A 25420-nucleotide genomic window follows, 5' to 3' on the forward strand; every position below is an offset into this window, starting at 1 on the left:
TTTCTATTTTTTGATTTTTAAGCTTTTTTTGTTAAAACCCAATACACAAACACACACAGTAGCCTAGCCCTACACAGGGTCAGGATTATCAATATCACTGTCTTCCTCCTCTACATCTTGTCCCACTGGAAGGTCTTCAGGGACAATAACGTGCATGGAGCTATGACAACGATGCCTTCTGGAATATCTCCTGGAGGACCTGCCTGAGGCTGTTTTACAGTTAATGTTTTCTATAAGTAGAAGGAGTACATTCTAAAATAATGATTAAAAGTATAGTATAGTAAATACTAAACCATTAACATCATTATTATTGTCATCAAGTATTACATAACTGTACATAATTGTATATGCTATGCTTTTATACATCTGGCAGCACAGTAGGTTTGTTTATAGCAGCATCACAAACACATGAGTAACTTGTGCTATGATGTTACAATGGCTATGACTTCACTAGGCGATGAGAAATTTTCAGCTACATTATAATCTTGTGGGACCACTGTTGTATATGCAGCACATGACTGTATTGGTTTACCACATTGAACTTCTGTTTTTCGTTTTTTTGAGACAGAGTCTCTCCTTGCCGTCCAGGCTGGAGTGCAGTAGTGTAATCTATGGTCACTGCAACCTCCACCTCCTGGGTTCGAACAATTCTCCTGCCTCAGTCTCCCGAATAACTGGGATTATAAATGTGCACCACCACACCTGGCTAATTTTCGTATTTGTAGAGACAGAGTTTTACCATGTTGGCCAAACTGGTCTCAAACTCTTGGCTTCAAGTGAACCGCCCTCTTCAGCCTCCCAAAGTGCTGGGATTACAGGTCACTGCAACTGGCCTGAACTTCTATTTTATGCTTTCTTAAATCCAATATTTGGAAAGCCCCCAAGTATTTCCCAATTTGATAGGATTCAATCTCCAAATTCAGTCCCCCAGATTTCATTGAGGAGTGGTTTTAGGCTTGGTAACGGAGGGTGTAGAGTAGGTCTTAATCTAGGTTGTAGTCCTTATTCCCAAGGGATGGCCTTTACAGTGTGTCAGCTCAGTGTTCTGGTAACAAGGCCTCTCCTTTGCAGCTAGGCCAGATGTCTCAAGTCCCTACACTCTTCAACCTCCAGTATCTGTTCTGTTCACAACCTGTAGGAGCCATCCTTCGATAAGCTTTGTGAAGTCTCCTTTGAGAAGCTCTTGGCCACGTACACTTGGGCCTCGCTCCCACCCTACTCACAAGCAGCTCCCTTCTCCCTGCCGCTCTGCTTCACAGTGCAGGCTGCTTCAGAACTGAGCTCAGCCTCCTCAGCTCCATAGAAGCACCATGCTCTGCTTGTCCTGTCAGGAAACTGCCCCCATCCACACAGATAATTGAGGTAACCAAGTAGCTCACCTCATGAATTTCTCTTCCCTCAGGGATCACACATTAGGAGGGCTAGTTCCCCTGTCATGGCTGTAATTTAAAGATTCTTAAAAAGATGGTAGCCATGTACAGTTCCATCAGTAGTTTTTAAAACTTCCCATTTATACATGTTCTCATTAGAACAAAGGTTGTCATTCTTTTGACATGGGTGAAAATTTTCATCTTACTATTATTTTATGTTACTTATCTTCTGATGAGGTTAGGCATCTTTCATAAGTTTTTTCCACTGATAACTCATCTTCTGTGGTTTTCTTTAGCTATCTGTTGCCTATTTTCCTAGGGTTGCCTATCTTTATCCTTTTGATCTATAGGCAGTCTTAAGTATACAGTGCCAGAAACATGTTTTTAGTTATACTTGTTTTGAAGATCTTCCAGGCTACTGGGTTTCATTTAAAAAACAGAGGCCTTGTATCAGAGAGAAATGTTTTATGCTCTGATGAAATATAATTATCAATCTTAAAAAATTATTTTGGGGGATTGTCTAATTGCTGCATAATAAAGTACCTAAAAACTTAGGGACTTAAAACAAACAAAAAATATTATTTCAGTTTCTGAGGGTCAGAAATAATAATTTTTCATGATTTTATTTTATTGTATTTTATTTTACTTTTTTAGAGAAGAGGTCTCAACATTTTGCCCAGGCTGGCCTCAAACTCCTAGACTCAAGGGATCCTCCTGCCTCAGCCTCCCAAAGTGCTGGGGTTACAGGCATGAGCCACCATGCCAGCTGATTTTTCATTACTTTAAATGGGAAATTTATAATGCATTATACCGTGACTCAAATTCTATAATGTAACTAAAACATAAGCAAAGGTCTATTACAAGTAACAGGCAATCATGTTGTTTGGATGCAAAATGGTTAAAACATCATTATGTGATCACCAAACAATTAATATGATTGGTGATACACATTTGTTTTCCATGCAGTAAAATGGTCTTTCTTAGGGCCAGCAACATTTGAGACTCCGTTACTGATACATGAGGGAGTTTTCTAAACACTCACACTTGATTTTGACATTCTACCACTTGTATTTGAAATGTATCACCTCATCTTTCCTGACTATTATAAATTTAAAATGTAGAATTTTCTTTTGGAAATGTAAATATAAACAGTATTTGAAAAATGTTGTATTGGAAGATATGTGTGGTCTATGTTGTTTGCACATTAAAAACCAGGTGATGCTTCACAGGAAAACATTATATGGGAATACATTTTAAGGGTATGTTTGAATTATAAGACCCTTGTACTACCTAAGAAGTATAAAAGTACCAATTTATATTGGAAGTAATATGTCAGGCATTATTTCTTCGGTGACTCTTTAAAGAAAACAATATATAACATGCAAGATAATAGAGAAAAGTTTTAATTAGTTAAAAATGATATTACCTAGGATAGCATCAAAACCCATCAAATACCCAGAGCTCTGTGCAAATTTCTACACAGGAAACTCTAAATTATTACTAACATAAATTAAAGAGGGCTAAATAACTGGTAAAATGTATCATGTTTATGGACTAGAAGAGTCAATATTGTAAAGATGTCCATTCCTCCAACTGATGTGATGCTATCCCAGTTAAAATCCCAAAAGATTTTTCTACATAAAATTGCAAAGGGCTAAGAATAGCCAATGCACTCCTGAAAGAGAACAATAAGATAGAAGACCTTGCTTTATTTGACATCAAGACTTATTGTAAAGTTAAAATAATTAAGTCAATGTAGTACTGGCAAAATACTAATAGAATGATGAAATAGATCAGTGAGGCTCGGTATGGTGGTTCATACTTGTAATCCCAGTACTTTGGGAGGCCGAGGTGGGAGGATCATTTGAGGCAAGGAGCTCCCGAGATCAGCCAGGACAACATAGCAAGGGCCCATCTCTACAAAAAAATACGAAAATTAGACAGGCATGGTGGTGTGCATCTGTCATCCCAGGTATTCAGGAGGCTGCGGTGGGAAGATTGTTTGAGCTCAGGAGTTAGAGGATGCAGTGAACTATGATGGTATCATTGCACTTCAGCCTGGGCAATACAGCAAGACCTTGTCTTAAAAAGAAAAGAAAAGGAAAAAAGAAATAGATCACTGAGCCCCAAAAGAGACACACATATGTATAAAGACATGATATAGGACAAAGGGGGCAAACAGTTGATAACGGATGATCTTTTCTTCAATGATCCTGAAACAACTGAATATCTATATGAGAAAAAGTAAAACTTACGCAGTCCTTCACATTATAAGAAAGTAAGTCTAGGTGGATTATATATCTAAATGTGAAAGTCAAAACAATAAAGCTTTTAGAAGTTAATATAGGACAATATCCTCATGATGTTTAGGTGCAAACATTTTCTTAAGTGTGACATAAAAAGCACTAATGATAACAGACAAGGTTGATAAATCATTCCTCATTGAAATAAAGAACCTCTGTTTATTAAAAGATGCCATTAGAAAAGTGAAATGGCAAGCCACAGAGAGACAAAGAATAGTCATAATGAATATAATCAACAGAGAACTTGTATATAGATAATATTAGGAACTCTTACTAATAATATACAAAAATACAACTAAAAATGGGCAAGACAGTTGAGAAAACACTTCAAAAAGAGAATATCTAAATGGCCAGTAAACATATGAAAGAGGTTCAACCTCATTAGCCATTAGGGAAATGCAAATTAAAACCACAGTGAGATACCACTATACACTCACTAAAATGGCTAGAATTAGAAAGACTGACCATAATAAGAGTTGACAGGAATGTGGAATAATGGAACTCTTATACACTGCTGATAGTATTGTGAACTAATGGAACTACTTTGGAAAACAATTTGGCATTATCTACACAAGTTGAACATATGTCCATGTGTACACCAAGAGACACATACAAGAATGTTTATAGTAGTGTTATTTACTCCAATCTGGAATCAATCCAAGTTTTATTAGTGCTCAAATGTGGATAAATACATTATGGTATAAGTCAATCAACAGAATACAATAAAACAATAAAAATGAATAAAGTGCACCTACATTCAATAGTGTGGACAAATATCATAATTATAATGTTAAGTGAAAGAAGCCAGGCACAAAGAAGATAAATTGTTTTAAGTCTATAAAGTTCAAAAAACATGCAAAACTAGCCTATGGTATTTGGACGTATGCTTGCATGGCAAAACTGTAAAAGAAGTGTGGAAGTGAATGCCATAAAATTCTGGGCAGTGGTTACCTTAGTGTGGAGAGTGAGGAGACTGGTATTGAGAAGAAACATGAGAGGGCTTCTGGGTGCTGGCAACATGCCAGATTTGACCTGGGTGGTGGTTACATGGGGGTTCATTTTGCGATAACTCAGTGAGCTTCACTTTTCTGTTTGTCATGTTTCACAATGAAAAAGTTAAAAGCAAATAGAAAATAATACTCCTGTGCTTAAAAGAATGCAGCAGCACTCTGAACAACTTCTAACACCTTCCTGTGGCCTGAATTGCTCCGTCTTTAGCCATGATCTTGTGCCATTCCTTCTTGCATAGGCAATCCTCAAGTCACACTGCCCCTTCTAGAATTCATCCACATTCCAATCCTTCATCAAATCTTTTGGCTCTGCCTTCAAATTATATCCCAAATATGCTTGTTTCTTACCACTTTTACTGCTATCACTCTTGTCTAAGCTAAATATAATTTCATTTACTGAGAGTGGAGAACAAGATACTGAGGGAGAAGGTGTCAAGGTGTTGGGAGGATCATCTTTGTAATAGTGAAATCACCATGAATTAGGACAGGAGTGAGTATATAGAGAGAGTGAGAGTGAGCCAGGAGTAGTGAAACCCAGGGGACCAAAGATGAGTAGAACCAAGAAAGCTAATAGGTGGCAGAGTCTGAATGACACGATATTCACATCAGGGGGCTTTTGGGAAGCAGGGAGGGACTCTGGTCCAGAAGCAGCAATAAACAACAAAAAGAATGCCTTCCCTATTCCAAGTCCAGTGGAATAACTATTCAATTGAAACACGAAATTTTAAAAACTGAATACAAATAAAATCCTACAAATTATAATCAAGTATAGATAGATACATGACAGATAGATAGATAGATAGATAGATAGATAGATAGATAGATAGATAGTTACCTTTCCTTTGTAATTTTCTGCAAGCATATTGCAAAGTGTTGTTTTCCCTGAATATTGAGGTCCAAATATGAATACTTTACATGGTGGTGCTGGCATAGGTGGAAGCAGATAGGGACGTGGATTCAATACAAATGGTTTTAATGCTTCTTCTGATGAAAGACAGTAGATTTTACCTAGAAAACTTAAAATATGCCATATTAGTAAGCAACTGAAAAGATGTATGAGGAAGTTTTAAAATTAGGTTCTGAAAATCTTACTTACCTCACAGAATAATCCGGTAATCCTGAATAAATGTTACCATCTTTTAAATTCACAGGACATGTACGTCCCCATTTACTTCTCTGCCATCTGTATCTTGCTGCAATAAGTTTATAAGATGCAAGAGTACGAAATAGCTCATCCTGTGAATTGCAAATACTACATTAAAAATAGAAGCATAAATTTTGCTGAAATTAGGAGTATTACATATTTCATTTATTATTTTATAGTGCTTTACTATTTAATAAATAATTTGAAAAGGAAATTTTGGCTTTTTCTTAATTGCAACATTCTGCACTTGTCCTTGATTTAATAAGACTAGTTTACATTTATGTTAAAATATCTTTAAATTCTACTGAGCAATTTCTGTCATATGGTAAAACAAGCATAAGGTAGAGAGTGCATTTTCTATCATCTTCCTTAGAAAACAGATTCTGAAAAATTCTTATTAAAATTTTTTGAAAATGTACCAGCTTCTTAGCTAATTTACCTTGGCTTTTACGTATGCCTAAGATGTTATGTACAGATTGTTTTTGCATTTACTTAGCTATAAGTGGTTCTTTAATTCTTAAAATGTAAAGTCTCCTTCATTAGCAATCCTTTCTGTTGGCGACCTCCAGATAAGTTAAGAAATACTTTTCTACAGACTGCAAAATTCTGTAGAAAACTGCTAACTCTCAGTTGGGAACATGCTTATTTTATTTTATATTTATGCTTATTTTACCATATGATAGAAAGGTTGCTTGAAAGGTTCATCTGTCCTTGTGGTTCCTTAGCAGGGGATGAGAAAACTGGTGAGAGATGGCATGGTGAGTATTATGGTTTGAATGTCCCCTCCGAGACTCAGGTTGAAACTTAATTGCCATTGTGATGGTATTAAGAGGTAGGGCTGTTAAGAGGTGATTAGGTCATGAGTGCTCTGCCCTCATGAATAGATTAATGTCCTTATCTCAAGAGTGGGTAAGTTATTTTGAGGGTGGACTTATTATCAAGGCAAGTTCAGCCCCCTCTTGCCCTGGCTTTTGCACTCTTTTGTTCTTCCACCTTCCACAATGGGAAACCCAGCACAAAGGCCCTCACCAGATGCTGGTGCCATGCACTTGGACTTCCCAGGCTTCAAATAAACTTACTTCTGTGAACCAAATAAACTTATTTTCTTTATAAATTACCTAGTCTGTGGTATTCTGTTATAGCAAAAGAAAATGAAGAGAGTGGGCAATGGCCAGGGGAAATCTGCTCCCCCCAACCCTCAGATGTGGGTCACACATGTATATGCTGGCTTCAGAGCTGACTATGCAATGCAGATGAGATTGTGAGCTATGATTTTCCCTGGACCACTGCAGCATCAGAGAACAAACAGGCATGTGCACTGCAGGGATGCTGCATGAATGTTCCCAAGTGAGAGCTGGAAGTGATGGCAAATATTAAGGAAACTGTCAGTGCTCAGGAGAGTTGCATAAGACCAAGAACCTCATCCATGGAGCACATTAAGCTACAGGCCTTCTCCACAGAGTTCCTGGACAATGAGCTAGGGACTGAAACCATGGCCAGTTAGGTCAGGAGGCAGTCACTCTTTCCTTATCATCCATATTTCCCGCCCATACATGAAAAAAGTATTTGAATAGACCGTATGTATTCTCTAAAAGGTTAAGTATTTGAATAGCAGACCAGACCATGTTCCTCTCTCAACTTCATGCCCGTGAGGCCACATGTTCAGCAGGTGCTAAGGGGAGAGGAGAAGATGAGCTTTTAAATAAATTTGAAGGCCGGGCGCGGTGGCTCAAGCCTGTAATCCCAGCACTTTGGGAGGCCGAGACGGGCGGATCACGAGGTCAGGAGATCGAGACCATCCTGGCTAACATGGTGAAACCCCGTCTCTACTAAAAAATACAAAAAAGTAGCCGGGCGAGGTGGCGGGCGCCTGTAGTCCCAGCTACTCGGGAGGCTGAGGCAGGAGAATGGCGTAAACCTGGGAGGCGGAGCTTGCAGTGAGCTGAGATCCGGCCACTGCACCCCAGCCTGGGCGGCAGAGCAAGACTCCGTCTCAAAAAAAATAAAAATAAAAATAAAAAAAAAATAAAAAAATAAATTTGATATTACAGGCTTCAAAATGGTCAGGACTGGCTTCTGGTTAAACACAGCAGACTGAAAACATGAATTTATGTTTGCTGCTTTCCTAAAACCTCACTAAAATGACAGTAGAAGAATAAAAAAAAGAAATAAAACTCATGAGGACACAGAGAATGGGAGAAGAGACTAGAGATACTGATCAGGGCTGGCTATAGCTACACAATTTTTTAAGTTAGAAAGCAGATGGATGAGTGGTAACTGACTTATATCAGAGAAAGGTGAAAGAAAGCCAAATATCTGTGGAGCAAAGATAGGTATGGGAGGGGTAGGAACAACAAGGAGCCAGTGGATTCACTTTGCAAAACCCTGGAAAGACATGGGACCTTGTGATACCACGTACCTCTGAAGGGGAATAAATGGAGAGCAGAAAACAGTAAAAGTGGAAGTCTTTGAAACAAGGTGCTAGTGCCAGAGCCATTCCCACTCTACTTGGTCCCCTCCCACCACCTCTCTCCCAGTGAGAAGACCAGAAGCATACTTTCTGGAGCGACTTAACCAGAGGAGCATGTGAGGGACCCCAGATACAGCCAAGGTAGTGGAGCAGGGGCAAAAGAAAGCTGGCCACTATAACCACTACCCTCAAGCTCTACTCCTACCCATCCTCTTGCTGAAGAACCTCTGGACCTTTCCATGATCCAGCAACTAAGGGTTAATGCCTGGCAAATGTCTTCAGCACTTCTGCCAGCTCTGCTGTGATTGGGTGAATGCTCGTGCACAGCACAAACTAATTTGCCAGGGCCAGAACAAAATGAAAATTATAGGACCCTTGTTCTACAATTAGTAAGAATTTCAAGACTGCAGCAGCAGAGAATTAAACTAAGCACATGGGCCTGTATGAAGTTCATGAAGCCAGCCCTGCCCCTACGATACAGCTGTTAAAATTTTTTAAATATCACCATTGGTTATAGGCACTTTAAAAGCATAATCTCATGTAATATTTATAATAACACGATGCCATAGGGATTGTTGTCCCTTTTTTAATATATACCATTGAATAAAGGGCAGCAAGGTTAAGCAGAGTCACAGGTCTGATAGGCTGTACTGCTGAATTCAAATCCAGGTCTATGTGACTCGAAAACCAAAACTTCTACTGTGCCAGGTGCCAGTCTGACCCTGTCCTTCCTCCTAGTGCACAAACCCAGGCCCATGTCCCCATCTACCTGCACAGCCCTTCCTCTCCAGCAACTCAGCAGAGGCTACAGTTCTCTCACACTTCACCAGGATGCTGGAGTCTACAGTAAGATCTCTGTGCATTTCCTACCCCTTTAAACCAGTGGTTCTCTTCCCTGGCTGCATACTAGAATCTCCTAGGGAAGATTTTTGGGTTTGCTTTTTGTTTTTATGATTGTGGTAAAATACACATCACATAAAATTTGTTTTTGTAACCACCTTTAAGCATACAATTCAGTGGTATTAAGTATATTCACTGTGTTGTGCAACCACCACCTGTATTCATTTCCAGAACTTTTCCACCATCCCAAACAGAACTCTGTACTCATAAAATAACTCTCCTTCCTCCCTAGCCCCTGGTAACCTCTACCCTACATTCTGCCTCTACGAATTTGTCTATTCTGTGTATCTCATACACGTAGAATCACTTGTTTGCCCTTTTGTATCAGCTTGTTTCACTTAGTATGTTTTCATGGATATTTTATCATATATAAGAATTTTACTCCTCTTTAAGATTGAATAATATTCCATCACACACACACACACACACACACACACACACACACACACACACACTCTCCACATTTTGTTTATCAGTTCATCCACTGATGGACATTGGGTTATTTCTACCTTCCGGCTATTGTGAATAAAGGTGCTAGAAATATTGGTGTACAAGTATCTGTTTGAGTTCCTGGTTTCAATCCTTTGGGGGAAATGCCTAGAAGGGTAATTGCTGGATAGATGAGAATTCTATGTTTAACTTTTTGAGCAACCACCAAACTATTTTAAACAGCAGCTGCACCATTTTACATCCCCACAAACAATGTAAGAGGGTTCTCATTTCTCATCAACATTTTTTATTTCTCATTTTTTGAATAATAGCACCCCAGTGGATATGAGATGGCATCTTATTGTAGTTTTGATCTGCATTTCCTTAATGGCTAGTGATATTGAGCATCTTTTAATGTACTTATTGGCCATTTATATATCTTCTTTAGAGAAATGTCTATTCAAATCCTTTGCCCATTTTTGAACCGGATTTTTTTTATTGTTGTGGAGTTGTAGTTGTTCTTCTACAGCAGTGGTTCACTGCAGCCTTAACCTCTAGGCTCAGTTGATCCCCCCACCTCAGCCTCTCAAATAGCTGGGATTATGGGCATGTGCTATCATGCCTGGCTAATTATTTTTTATTTTTTATTATACTTTAAGTTTTAGGGTACATGTGCACAACATGCAGGTTTATTACACATGTATACATGTGCCATGGTGGTTTGATGCACCCATCAACTCGTCATTTACATTAGGTATTTCTCCTAACGCTATCCCTCCTCCAGCCCCACACCCCATGACAGGCCCCGGTGTGTGCCCTGGGTCTAAGTGTTCTCATTGTTCAATTCCCATCTATGAGTGAGAACATGAGGTGTTTGTTTTCTGTCCTTGCCATAGTTTGCTCAGAATGATGGTTTCCAGCTGCATCCATGTCCCTACAAAGGACATGAACTCATCCTTTTTTATGGCTGCATAGTATTCCATGGTGTATATGTGCCACATTTTCTTAATCTGGTCTATCATTGATGAACATTTGGGTTGGTTCCAAGTCTTTGCTGTTGTGAATAGTGCCACAATAAACATACGTGTGGATGTGTCTTTACAGCAGCCTAATTTATAATCCTTTGGGTATATACCCAGTAATGGGATCGCTGGGTCAAACGTACTTCTAGTTCTAGATCCTTGAGGAATCGCCACACTGTCTTCCATAATGGTTGAACTAGTTTACACTCCCACCAACAGTGTAAAACTGTTCCTATTTCTCCACATCCTCTCCAACACCTCTTGTTTCCTGACTTTTTAATGATTGCCATTCTAACTGGTGTGGTATCTCATTGTGGTTTTGATTTGCATTTCTCTGATGACCAGTGATGATGAGCATTTTTTCATGTATCTGTTGGCTGCAAAAATGTCTTCTTTTGAGAAGTGTCTGTTCATCTCCTTTGCCCACTTTTTAATGGGGTTGTTTTTTTCTTGTAAATTTGTTTAAGTTCTTTGTAGATTCTGGATATTAGCCCTTTGTCAGATGTGAAGATTGCAATACTTTTCTCCCATTCTGTAGGTTACCTGTTCACTCTGATGGTAGTTTCTTCTGCTGTGCAGAAGCTCTTTTATTACATCCCATTTGTCTATTTTGGCTTGTGTTGCCACTGCTTTTGGTGTTTTAGTCGTGAAGTCCTTGCCCTTGCCTATGTCCTGAATGGTATTGCCTAGGTTTGCTTCTAGGGTTTTTATGGTTTTAGGTCTAACATGTAAGTCTGCAATCCATCTTGAATTAATTTTTGTATAAGGTGTAAGGAAGGGATCCAGTTTAAGCTTTCTACATATGGCTAGCCAGTCTTCCCAGCACCATTTATTAAATAGGGAATCCTTTCCCCATTTCTTGTTTTTGTCAGGTTTGTCAAAGATCAGATGGTTGTAGATGTGTGGTGTTATTTCTGAGGCCTCTGTTCTGATCCATTGGTCTATATCTCTGTTTGGGTACCAGTACCATGCTGTTTTGGTTACTGTGTCCTTGTAGTATCGTTTGAAGTCAGGTAGCGTGATGTCTCCAGCTTTGTTCTTTTTGCCTAGGATTGCCTTGGCAATGCGGGCTCTTCTTTGGTTCCATATGAACCAAAACTGTGTTGCCTCATAATTCAATGTCAGACTGCTGCACTAGCAGTGAGCAAGGCTCCATAGGCATGGTACCTGCTGAGATAGGCGCGAAATAGTAACTCCTGGTCTGCCGTTTGCTAAGACTGTTGGAAAAGCACAGTATTTCCTGGGGGAGTGTCCCGTTTTTCCCAGGTACAGTCTGTCACAGCTTCCCTTGGCTAGGAAAGGGAAATCCCCTGACCCTTGTGCTTCCCGGGTGAAGCGACACCCTGCCCTGCTTCGGCTCGCCCTCTGTGGGCTGCACCTGCTGTCTAACCAGTCCCAGTGAGATGAACCAGGTACCTCAGTTGGAAATGCAGAAATCACCTGTCTTCTGCGGCCATCCCGCTGGGAGCTGCAGACTGGAGCTGTTTCTATTCGGCCATCTTGGAACCCCGCCCCAAGTTTTTTTAAATTTTTTGTAGGACCAGAGTCTTGCTATGTCCCAGGCTGGTCTCAAACTCCTGGGCTCAAGCGATCCTTCCATTTCAGCCTCCCAAAGTGCTAGCATTATAGGCATGAGCCATTGTGCCCAGCCCTGGTATCCGTTTTTTAAAAATAATTTCTACTCATATAGGTGAAACTGAACTTCTCAGAATAGATCAAATCCTCCAATTAAAACTCCCTGTGGCACTTTTGGCAATTGGCAAAATGTGCTACATACGTAGCACATCAGTGTCAGGAACACATTAGTTACTTAAAAAAATTTGGTTGGACTTCTGGGAGCAAGATGGCCGAATAGGAACAGCTCCAGTCTCCAACTCCCAGCGCGAGCGACACAGAAGACCGGTGATTTCTGCATTTTCAACTGAGGTACTGGGTTCATCTCACTGGGGAGTGCCGGACGATCGGTGCTGGTCAGCTGCTGCAGCCCGACCAGCGACCAGCGAGAGCTGAAGCAGGGCGAGGCATTGCCTCACCTGGGAAGCGCAAGGGGGAAGGGAATCCCTTTTCCTAGCCAGGGGAACTGAGACACACAACACCTGGAAAATCGGGTAACTCCCACCCCAATACTGCGCTTTAAGCAAACAGGCACACCAGGAGATCATATCCTATGCCTGGCCGGGAGGGTCCCACACCCACGGAGCCTCCCTCATTGCTAGCACAGCAGTCTGTGATCTACCGGCAAAGCAGCAGCGAGGCTGGGGGAGGGGCGCCCGCCATTGCTGAGGCTTAAGTAGGTAAACATAGCCGCTGGGAAGCTCGAACTGGGTGGAGCTCACAGCAGCTCAAGGAAACCTGCCTGTCTCTGTAGACTCCACCTCTGGGGACAGGGCACAACTATACAACAACAAAAGCAGCAGAAAACTGCAGACGAAAACGACTCTGTCTGACAGCTTTGAAGAGAGCAGTGGATCTCCCAACACGGAGGTTGAGATCTGAGAAGGGACAGACTCCCTGCTCAAGTAGGTCCCTGACCCCTGAGCAGCCTAACTGGGAGACATCCCCCACTAGGGGCAGTCTGATACCCCACACCTCACAGGGTGGAGTACACCCCTGAGAGGAAGCTTCCAAAGCAAGAATCAGACAGGTACACTCGCTGTTCAGAAATATTCTATCTTCTGCAGCCTCTGCTGCTGATACCCAGGCAAACAGGGTCTGGAGTGGACCTCAAGCAATCTCCAACAGACCTACAGCTGAGGGTCCTGACTGTTAGAAGGAAAACTATCAAACAGGAAGGACACCTACACCAAAACCCCATCAGTACATCACCATCATCAAAGACCAGAGGCAGATAAAACCACAAAGATGGGGAAAAAGCAGGGCAGAAAAGCTGGAAATTCAAAAAATAGGAGCGCATCTCCCCCGGCAAAGGAGCGCAGCTCATCGCCAGCAACGGATCAAAGCTGGACGGAGAATGACTTTGACGAGATGAGAGAAGAAGGCTTCAGTCCATCAAATTTCTCAGAGCTAAAGGAGGAATTACGTACCCAGCGCAAAGAAACTAAAAATCTTGAAAAAAAAGTGGAAGAATTGATGGCTAGAGTAATTAATGCAGAGAAGGTCATAAACGAAATGAAAGAGATGAAAACCATGACACGAGAAATACGTGACAAATGCACAAGCTTCAGTAACCGACTCGATCAACTGGAAGAAAGAGTATCTGCGATTGAGGATCAAATGAATGAAATGAAGCGAGAAGAGAAACCAAAAGAAAAAAGAAGAAAAAGAAATGAACAAAGCCTGCAAGAAGTATGGGATTATGTAAAAAGACCAAATCTACGTCTGATTGGGGTGCCTGAAAGTGAGGGGGAAAATGGAACCAAGTTGGAAAACACTCTTCAGGATATCATCCAGGAGAACTTCCCCAACCTAGTAGGGCAGGCCAACATTCAAATCCAGGAAATACAGAGAACGCCACAAAGATACTCCTCGAGAAGAGCAACTCCAAGACACATAATTGCCAGATTCACCAAAGTTGAAATGAAGGAAAAAATCTTAAGGGCAGCCAGAGAGAAAGGTCGGGTTACCCACAAAGGGAAGCCCATCAGACTAACAGCAGATCTCTCGGCAGAAACTCTACAAGCCAGAAGAGAGTGGGGGCCAATATTCAACATTCTTAAAGAAAATAATTTTAAACCCAGAATTTTATATCCAGCCAAACTAAGTTTCATAAGTGAAGGAGAAATAAAATCCTTTACAGATAAGCAAATGCTTAGAGATTTTGTCACCACTAGGCCTGCCTTACAAGAGATCCTGAAGGAAGCACTAAACATGGAAAGGAACAACCGGTACCAGCCATTGCAAAAACATGCCAAAATGTAAAGACCATCGAGGCTAGGAAGAAACTGCATCAACTAGCGAGCAAAATAACCAGTTAATATCATAATGGCAGGATCAAGTTCACACATAACAATCTTAACCTTAAATGTAAATGGACTAAATGCTCCAATTAAAAGACACAGACTGGCAAACTGGATAAAGAGTCAAGACCCATCAGTCTGCTGTATTCAGGAGACCCATCTCACACGCAGAGACATACATAGGCTCAAAATAAAGGGATGGAGGAAGATTTACCAAGCAAATGGAGAACAAAAAAAAGCGGGGGTTGCAATCCTACTCTCTGATAAAACAGACTTTAAACCATCAAAGATCAAAAGACACAAAGAAGGCCATTACATAATGGTAAAGGGATCAATTCAACAGGAAGAGCTAACTATCCTAAATATATATGCACCCAATACAGGAGCACCCAGAGACTTAAGTCTTTAGAGACTTACAAAGAGACTTAGACTCCCATACAATAATAATGGGAGACTTCAACACTCCACTGTCAACATTAGACAGATCAACGAGACAGAAAGTTAACAAGGATATCCAGGAATTGAACTCATCTCTGCAGCAAGCAGACCTAATAGACATCTACAGAAGTCTCCACCCCAAATCAACAGAATATACATTCTTCTCAGCACCACATCGTACTTACTCCAAAATCGACCACGTAATTGGAAGTAAAGCACTCCTCAGCAAATGTACAAGAACAGAAATTATAACAAACTGTCTCTCAGACCACAGTGCAATCAAACTAGAACTCAGGACTAAGAAACTCAATCAAAACCCCTCAACTACATGGAAACTGAACAACCTGCTCCTGAATGACTACTGGGTACATAACGAAATGAAGGCAGAAATAAAGATGTTCTTTGAAACCAATGAGAACAAAGATACATCATACCAGAATCTCTGGGACACATTTAAAGCAGTGTGTAGAGGGAAATTTATAGCACTAAATGCCCACAAGAGAAAGCAGGAAAGATCTAAAATTGACACTCTAACATCGCAATTAAAAGAACTAGAGAAGCAAGAGCAAACACATTCGAAAGCTAGCAGAAGGCAAGAAATAACTAAGATCAGAGCAGAACTGAAGGAGATAGAAACACAAAAAACCCTCCAAAAAATCAATGAATCCAGGAGTTGGTTTTTTGAAAAGATCAACAAAATTGACAGACCACTAGCAAGACTAATAAAGAAGAAAAGAGAGAAGAATCAAATCGATGCAATTAAAAATGATAAAGGGGATATCACCACCGACCCCACAGAAATACAAACTACCATCAGAGAATACTATAAACACCTCTACGCAAATAAACTGGAAAATCTAGAAGAAATGGATAATTTCCTGGACACTTACACTCTTCCAAGACTAAACCAGGAAGAAGTTGAATCCCTGAATAGACCAATAGCAGGCTCTGAAATTGAGGCAATAATTAATAGCCTACCAACCAAAAAAAGTCCAGGACCAGATGGATTCACAGCTGAATTCTACCAGAGGTACAAGGAGGAGTTGGTACCATTCCTTCTGAAACTATTCCAATCAATAGAAAAAGAGGGAATCCTCCCTAACTCATTTTACGAGGCCAACATCATCCTGATACCAAAGCCTGGCAGAGACACAACAAAAAAAGAGAATTTTAGACCAATATCCCTGATGAACATCGATGCAAAAATCCTCAATAAAATACTGGCAAACCGGATTCAGCAACACATCAAAAAGCTTATCCACCATGATCAAGTGGGCTTCATCCCTGGGATTCAAGGCTGGTTCAACATTCGCAAATCAATAAACATAATCCAGCATATAAACAGAACCAAAGACAAGAACCACATGATTATCTCAATAGATGCAGAAAAGGCTTTTGACAAAATTCAACAGCCCTTCATGCTAAAAACGCTCAATAAATTCGGTATTGATGGAACGTACCTCAAAATAATAAGAGCTATCTATGACAAACCCACAGCCAATATCATACTGAATGGGCAAAAACTGGAAAAATTCCCTTTGAAAACTGGCACAAGACAGGGATGCCCTCTCTCACCACTCCTATTCAACATAGTGTTGGAAGTTCTGGCTAGGGCAATTAGGCAAGAGAAAGAAATCAAGGGTATTCAGTTAGGAAAAGAAGAAGTCAAATTGTCCCTGTTTGCAGATGACATGATTGTATATTTAGAAAACCCCATTGTCTCAGCCCAAAATCTCCTTAAGCTGATAAGCAACTTCAGCAAAGTCTCAGGATACAAAATTAATGTGCAAAAATCACAAGCATTCTTATACACCAGTAACAGACAAACAGAGAGCCAAATCAGGAATGAACTTCCATTCACAATTGCTTCAAAGAGAATAAAATACCTAGGAATCCAACTTACAAGGGATGTAAAGGACCTCTTCAAGGAGAACTACAAACCACTGCTCAGTGAAATCAAAGAGGACACAAACAAATGGAAGAACATACCATGCTCATGGATAGGAAGAATCAATATCGTGAAAATGGCCATACTGCCCAAGGTTATTTATAGATTCAATGCCATCCCCATCAAGCTACCAACGAGTTTCTTCACAGAATTGGAAAAAACTGCTTTAAAGTTCATATGGAACCAAAAAAGAGCCCGCATCTCCAAGACAATCCTAAGTCAAAAGAACAAAGCTGGAGGCATCACGGTACCTGACTTCAAACTATACTACAAAGCTACAGTAACCAAAACAGCATGGTACTGGTACCAAAACAGAGATATAGACCAATGGAACAGAACAGAGTCCTCAGAAATAATACCACACATCTACAGCCATCTGATCTTTGACAAACCTGAGAGAAACAAGAAATGGGGAAAGGATTCCCTATTTAATAAATGGTGCTGGGAAAATTGGCTAGCCGTAAGTAGAAAGCTGAAACTGGATCCTTTCCTTACTCCTTATACGAAAATTAATTCAAGATGGATTAGAGACTTAAATGTTAGACCTAATACCATAAAAATCCTAGAGGAAAACCTAGGTAGTACCATTCAGGACATAGGCATGGGCAAAGACTTCATGTCTAAAACACCAAAAGAAACAGCAGCAAAAGCCAAAATTGACAAATGGGATCTAATTAAACTAAAGAGCTTCTGCACAGCAAAAGAAACTACCATCAGAGTGAACAGGCAACCTACAGAATGGGAGAAAATTTTTGCAATCTACTCATCTGACAAAGGGCTAATATCCAGAACCTACAAAGAACTCAAACAAATTTACAAGAAAAAAACAAACAACCCCATCAAAACGTGGGCAAAGGATATGAACAGACATTTCTCAAAAGAAGACATTCATACAGCCAACAGACACATGAAAAAATGCTCATCATCGCTGGCCATCAGAGAAATGCAAATCAAAACCACAATGAGATACCATCTCACACCAGTTAGAATGGCAATCATTAAAAAGTCAGGAAACAACAGGTGCTGGAGAGGATGTGGAGAAATAGGAACACTTTTACACTGTTGGTGGGATTGTAAACTAGTTCAACCATTATGGAAAACAGTATGGCGATTCCTCAAGGATCTAGAACTAGATGTACCATATGACCCAGCCATCCCATTACTGGGTATATACCCAAAGGATTATAAATTATGCTGCTATAAAGACACATGCACACGTATGTTTATTGCGGCACTATTCACAATAGCAAAGACTTGGAATCAACCCAAATGTCCATCAGTGACAGATTGGATTAAGAAAATGTGGCACATATACACCATGGAATACTATGCAGCCATCAAAAAGGATGAGTTTGTGTCCTTTGTAGGGACATGGATGCAGCTGGAAACCATCATTCTCAGCAAACTATCACAAGAACAGAAAACCAAACACCACATGTTCTCACTCATAGGTGGGAACTGAACAATGAGATCACTTGGACTCAGGAAGGGGAACATCACACACCGGGGCCTATCATGGGGAGGGGGGAGGGGGAAGGGGGGAGGGATTGCATTGGGAGTTATACCTGATGTAAATGACGAGTTGATGGGTGCAGCACACCAACAAGGCACAAGTATACATATGTAACAAACCTGCACGTTATGCACATGTACCCTACAACTTAAAGTATAATAATAATAAATTAATTAAAAAAAAAAAATTTGGTTGAATGATTAAAGAAATAGAGTTAAGAACTTTTATGTCTTCACATTCTTTGGTGCTGCAAACTTTTAAACTGAACTTGGATTTCTTTCTTTTTCATTGTTCCTATGTTTAATCGTTATGATTTTCTTTGTTTCAAAATTTGTGTTGTGTCTAATGTCTAAAAGGATATTGTGCTAATATTACAGCTTCTTCCCAGAAATCAAATCCATTTTTATAAAAGAATACAAATTAAGGCCACAACATACATATATATGAATAAATATATATATTTATGTATATATGAATATATATGAATAAATATATATATTTATGTATATATGAATATATGAATAAATATATATTTACATAGATGAATATATTTACATAGATGAATAAATATTTATGAATAAATATATGAATATATATTTTATATATATATATTTTTTGAGATAGTATCTGGCTCTGGTGCTCAGGCTGGAGTGCAATGGCATGATCATGGCTCACTGTAGCCTTAACCTCCTGGGCTCAAGCAATCCTCCCATCTTAGCTCCTGGGTAGCTGAGACTACAGGTGCATACCACCACACCTGGCTAATCTTTTCTTTTCTTTCTTTTCTTTTTCTTTCTTTCTTTCTTTCTTTTTTTTTTTAAGGATGGTTGCTCACTAGGTTGTCCAGGCTGGTCTCAGACTCCTGGGCTCCAGCGATCCTCCCATGGGATTACAGGTGTGAGCCACTGCACCCTGCCCACAACATACATTGAAAACTAGACTTTCCAACAGTTCCATATAACTTACATTTTCCATTGTGTCATTAATTTCTTCCTCTGCACCCTGAAGTTTGGTTATAACAGCTGCTCTTTTTAGGTTCAGATATTTAAGTCGACTCATAACAATCTAGATTTAAAGAATAGATATTTAACTACATTGGCATCTGAATATCTCAAATATTCTGAAACAGTGATGGGCTTATGAGTCAAGCCCATGCTCCCCCTGACTCTGGGTTGAATCTTTGCTTGCTTCATCTGGCCTCTGGCTGTTTGCTGACAATCCTTGGTATGTCTTGGCTTGTATATGCATCACTCCAATCTCTGCCTCTGTTGTCACAGAGCCATCTTCTCCCTGTGTGTCTGAGTCTCTTCTCCTAATCTATAGGCAAAGACCTTATTTCCAAATAAGGTCACATTCACAGGTATTGGACTTCAGGGTTTCAACATATGTTTTTGAGGGACACATTTCAACTGATAACAGTCTGCCTGCTGGTCCCCAGATATTCATGTTCTTAGAGGTCTTGGTATCTGGGACCTCTTCAGGCAAAGGGATGATTGCCATATGAAGATGGAGGCAGATATTGGAGTTATGCTGCCATAAGTCAAGAAATGCCGGTAGCTACCAGAAGCTGGAAGAAACAAAAATAGAGTCTCCCCAAGAGCCTTTGGAAGGAGCATGGCACTGCCAACACTTTGATTTTGGACTTTTAGCCTCCAGAACTGTGAGAGAATACATTTCTGTCGTTTTAAGCCACCAGTTTGTGGTACTTTGGTATGGCAACCCCAGGAAATTAATGCAGACACTACGTGGAAGAATCTGGAAAAATAAAAGAGGCCAGCACATAGATCATGAGATGGGAGATAGTGAGATAGCCCAAATTCTGATGGTGTGTGGTAGCCTGTGATAGACTGTGTTACAATGCAACCTTCACTGGTTAATTCCCTAATTCATTCTGGGTGGAGTACACTTCCTTATTCCACTAATGGCGAGCTTCTCCACGTAGCCTGCTCTGCCAATGGAACATGGGTGGAAGTGCAGAGTACCAGCTCCCATGGGAGCCTTCACAAGCTTGGCAAGTTCCAGTCAGACGCCTTGGAGCTTCTGCCCTCTACCTTGAGGAAAGTGTGTCCCAGGTAGTAAAAAGTGGTAGAATTCTGGCCATATTTTGAAGGAGAAGCCTGCTGTATATGCTGGTGAATGGGATGTGGGATGTGAGAAAAAAAAGTCAAGGAAAGCAACTGGCTGGGTGGTTTTTGCATTTACTGAAAAAGGAGAATGGTGGGAGAAGCACATTGGGGGTAGGGTGGTGGTGGTGAAGTTCTATTTTGCACACTTAAATCCAAAATGACTAGTAGACATCCAATTGGAAAAACAGCAGTTGAGCAGCCATTAAGTATACAAGTGTGGAATTCAAGGGAAAGATCTGATATAGTATCATGAATTTAAGAGATGTCAGTGGTGAGATGATATCTAAAGCTACCGACTGAATGAAGTCTCTTAACAAGTGAGGGGAAACAGAGAAGAGCTCACGCCTTGTGAATTCTGGGGTCCTGCAACACTGCAGGTTAGAGAATTGGAGTGTGCAGTGAGGTGTAATGGAAATATTGTGGTGTGGGGCCCAAGAAGCCAAGGAAAGAAGGGTGCAGAAAAAAAGACGTGATCTGTTGTGCCAAATGCTGCTTCTATTAAAGATTGAATTAGATGAAGACTGAAAAATGAGCAGTAGCTTTGGTCATGAGATCACAGGTGATCTTGGCAAGAGCATGTCTCAAGTGAGGAGCTTCTCCCTGAGCTGGCTCCACCACTAGCATGCACTGTTACCGTGTTGCCACCAATCGGATCAAGCCAGAAATCTGGGCATTATCTTTGACTTTTCTCTCTCCCTTAATTCCCATATTAAGTTGTTCATCAAGTCCTGTCAAGTAGATTTCTTAAATGTCTCTCAGATCTGTCCTTTTCTGTCCATTCCTGTGGTCACTACCCTAGGTTAGGCCACTATCTCATACCTGATTGATGGCAAAAGCCAAAACTAGTTTTCCTACCACCGATTTGATTCTCCTTTTGTTTTATCCTCACGTGGAATGGAGTGATCTTTCTCAAACAGAAATAAGATCATTTGTACTTTATGGCTTAAAACCTTTTCCTGGCTGCCTATTCCCTCATGTTGAGGTCTGAACTCCTAACTACAGTTTACAAGGTCTTTCTTGGTGCAATCCCTTCTAATTTCTAGTCGTGGCTCTATTCTACCCCTCCTACCCAATCCGCCTATGTTCCAGTCCTACATGAGTTCTTGCAACTCACTATGCTCTTTCTGGCCTCTGGGGCCTTCACACAGACTCTTCCCTCAGCATAGAACACTGTCCCACTTCCCTCACCTACCCTTGTCTTCAAGGTCTAGTTCTTACTAGTCTTTTACGTTTCTATTTAAACATAGTTTCAGACTGGTGGTCCTCCTTACTAGACTAGGTTTTGTCTTTATGCCATGAACTCCTATAATACCATGCATGTGTATCCCTGACTGTAACAAAACTGCTCTCTAGAGATTTATTTTCCCCAACATATTGGATACTGCATGAGCAGAGAGACGTGTGAACCCTTCTGCCTCCTTCCTATCTTTATCCCTAGAGCCCATTATAATGCCAGACACTTATTTGACATTTAAGAAATAATGACTACATTTTTGTATTATTGAATTATTTTTGTAAAACATTTTTGGGTTCCAATTTCTCTGCATCCTCACCAACACTTTTTATTTTCTGTTTTGTGTTTGTTTGTTGGTTTTTACTTTGGTCATCCTAGAAGGTAAAAGGGGTTCCCCATTATGGTTTTGACCTGCCTTTCCCTAATGACTAATGATGTTCAGCATCTTCTCGTGTGCTTTTGGTTACCATTGCTTTTACTTTTCTGTGAGGCACCTTTTTTTTTTTTTTTTTTGAGACGGAGTCTAGCTCTGTTGCCCAGGCTGGAGTGCAATGGCCGGATCTCAGCTCACTGCAAGCCCCGCCTCCCGGGTTCACGCCATTCTCCTGTGTGAGGCACCTTTTGACAGAGATTTTAAATTCAAATGTAGTTTTGATTTTTAAATGGACAGATGAATAAACAGAACATCAAAATTTTAAGTGTCAAGACAAATTGTTCAAAGATAAATGGTGCTTAAATATAAACATACTTCTGTTTACTACAAGAAGTATAATACTGTCAATAGCTTTTAAATTTTCCACACTGTGAAGCATTCCTGCTGAACACTGCACTCACCATAAAGAGCTCCTCTGGTGGTCTATTTCCATTTAGCTCAATGAGATACTGGGGATTGTGTTCAGCCATTACTTCCTGCAGTTAATAGAAAAGAAACTTTACAATACAGGATCACTGGAAAAATGGAATACAAGATCAGAATCTTAATACACTATGCAGAAATATTTAAAGTAAATTGTTTGCCTTATAAATGTTATAATGTATGTTATTTTCAATGCTCAAGAGATCTTTTGAAAAAGCTCAGAGTAATCTTCTCTCCATGAATTTTATTTTCCTGTTAAAAAAATCTTTTTTCTCTACATTGATGCCTTAATGTTTTTTCCAATACAAAATGTTTTGGGGCATCTATCTGCATATGTTCATAGCTTTGCTATTTGGTTTCCAAACCATGGAAGCATCTGATTAAAATTTAAGTCACAGACTTTCTTCACATAGATACTAGCATCATTTAGAAGACACAACGTATTTTGATCATTCCAAGATGGCCAAATAGGAACAGCTCCAGTCTACAGCTCCCAGCATGATCGATGCAGAAGACGGGTGATTTCTGCATTTCCAACTGAGGTAACTGGTTCCTCTCATTGGGACTGGTTGGACAGTGGGTGCAGCCCACAGAGGGTGAGCCGAAGCAGGGCAGGGAATCACCTTACCCTGGAAGTGCAAGGGGTCAGGGAATTTCCCTTTCCTACCCAAAGGAAGCTGTTTCCAAGGGTACCTGGAAAATAGGGACACTCCTGCCCTAATACTATGCTTTTCCAACAGTCTTAGCAAATAGCATACCAGGAGATTACATCTCACGCCTGGGTCAGTGGGTCCCATGCCCATGGAGCCTTGCTCACTACTAGTGCAGCAGTCGAAGATCAAACTGCGACGCAGCAGCCAGGCTGGGGGAGGGGCATCTGCCATTGCTGAGGCTTGACTAGGTAAACAAAGCAGCCAGGAAGCTTGAACTGGGTGGAGCCCACCGCAGCTCAAGGAGGCCTGCCTGCCTCTGTAAACTCCACCTCTGAGGGCAGGGCATAGCTGAACAAAAGGCAGCAGAAACTTCTGCAGACTTAAACGTCCCTGTCTGACAGCTTTGAAGAGAGCAGTGGTTCTCCCAGCACAGAGTTTGAGCTCTGAGAACGAACAGACTGCCTTCTCAAGTGGGTCCCTGACCCCCGAATAGCCTAACTTGGAGACACCTCCCAGTAGGGGCCGACTGACACCTCATACAGCCAGGTGCTCCTCTGAGACAAAGCTTCCAGAGGAAGGATCAGGCAGCAACGTTTGGTGTTCTGCAATATTTGCTGTTCTGCAGCCTCCACTGGTGATACTCAGGCAAATAGGGTATGGAATGGACCTCCAGCAAACTCCAACAGACCTGCAGCTGAGGATCCTGACTGTTAGAAGGAAAACTAACAAAGAGAAAGGAGTAGCATCAACATCAACAGAAAGGACATCCACACCAAAACCCCATCTGTATGTCACCATCATCAAAGACCAAAGGTAGATAAAACCACAAAGATGGGGAGAAACCAGAGAAGAAAAGCTGAAAATTCTAAAAACCAGAGCACCTCTTCTCCAGAGGATTGCAGCTCCTCACCAGCAACGGAACAAAGCTGGACGGAGAATGACTTTGACGAGTTGACAGAAGTAGGCTTCAGAAGGTCGTTAATAACAAACTTCTCCAAGCTAAAGGAGGATGTTCGAACCCATTGCAAAGAGGCTAAAAACCTTGAAAAAAGATTAGATGAATGGCTAACTAGAATAAACAGCATAGAGAAGACCTTAAATGACCTGATGGAGCTGAAAACCATGGCACGAGAACTACATGACGCATGCACAAGCTTCATTAGCCGATTTAGTCAAGTGGAAGAAAGGGTATCAGTGATTGAAGATCAAATGAATGAAATGAAGCAAGAAGAGAAGTTTAGGGGAAAAAAAGAATAAAAAGAAATCACCAAAGCCTCCAAGAAATATGGGACTATGTGAAAAGACCAAATCTAAGTTTGACTGGTATACCTGAAAGTGACAGGGTGAATGGAACCAAGTTGGAAAACACTCTTCAGGATATTATCCAGGAGAACTTCCCCAACCTAGCAAGGCAGGCTAACATTCAAATTCAGGAAATACAGAGAATGCCACAAAGATACTTCTCGAGAAGAGCAACCCCGAGATACATAATTGTCAGATTCACCAAGGTTGAAATGAAGGAAAAAAATGTTAAGGGCAGCCAGAGAGAAATGTTGGGTTACCCACAAAGGGAAGCCCATCGGACTAACAGCAGATCTCTCAGCAGAAACTCTAAGCCAGAAGAGAGTGGGGGCCAATATTCAACATTCTTAAAGAAAATAATTTTCAGCCCAGAATTTCATATCCAGCCAAACTAAGCTTCATAAGTGAAGGAGAAATAAAATCCTTTACAGACAAGCAAATGCTGAGAGATTTTGTCACCACCAGGCCTGCCTTACAAGAGACCCTGAAGGAAGCACTAAACATGGAAAGGAACAACCAGTACCAGCCATTGCAAAAACATGCCAAAATGTAAGGACCATCGAGGCTAGGAAGAAACTGCATCAACTAACGAGCAAAATAACCAGCTAACATCATAATGACAGGATCAAGTTCACACATAACAATATTAACTTTAAATGTAAATGGGCTAAATGCCCCAATTAAAAGAACACAGACTGGCAAATTGGATAAAGAGTCAAGACCCATCAGTGTCCTGTATTCAGGAGACCCATCTCACGTGCAGAGACAGACATAGGCTCAAAATA

The 25420-nt window shown here is 40.6% G+C and overlaps 1 protein-coding gene across 2 annotated transcripts in view; it reads right to left on the bottom strand.

The window, feature by feature from the left end:
- The window catches only part of AK9 (adenylate kinase 9), a 177972-nt gene that overhangs the window by 114533 nt on the left and 38019 nt on the right, over positions 1-25420 (bottom strand). Inside the window, exons 9-13 of one of the 2 annotated variants that reach the window (XM_077999276.1) lie at positions 22659-22733; positions 19431-19529; positions 5780-5919; positions 5519-5699; positions 3108-3287 (exon numbers count right to left, since the gene is read on the bottom strand). In XM_077999276.1, the coding sequence (XP_077855402.1) occupies positions 3231-3287; positions 5519-5699; positions 5780-5919; positions 19431-19529; positions 22659-22733 (552 nt within the window). In that variant the 3' untranslated portion in view covers positions 3108-3230. Of the gene's footprint in view, positions 1-3107; positions 3288-5518; positions 5700-5779; positions 5920-19430; positions 19530-22658; positions 22734-25420 lie in introns of those variants that run through there. The other variant, XM_028847018.2, reaches the window with a different exon arrangement.

The sequence above is a fragment of the Macaca mulatta genome, chromosome 4 (assembly GCF_049350105.2).
Source record: "Macaca mulatta isolate MMU2019108-1 chromosome 4, T2T-MMU8v2.0, whole genome shotgun sequence".
NCBI classification, from domain to species: domain Eukaryota; kingdom Metazoa; phylum Chordata; class Mammalia; order Primates; family Cercopithecidae; genus Macaca; species Macaca mulatta.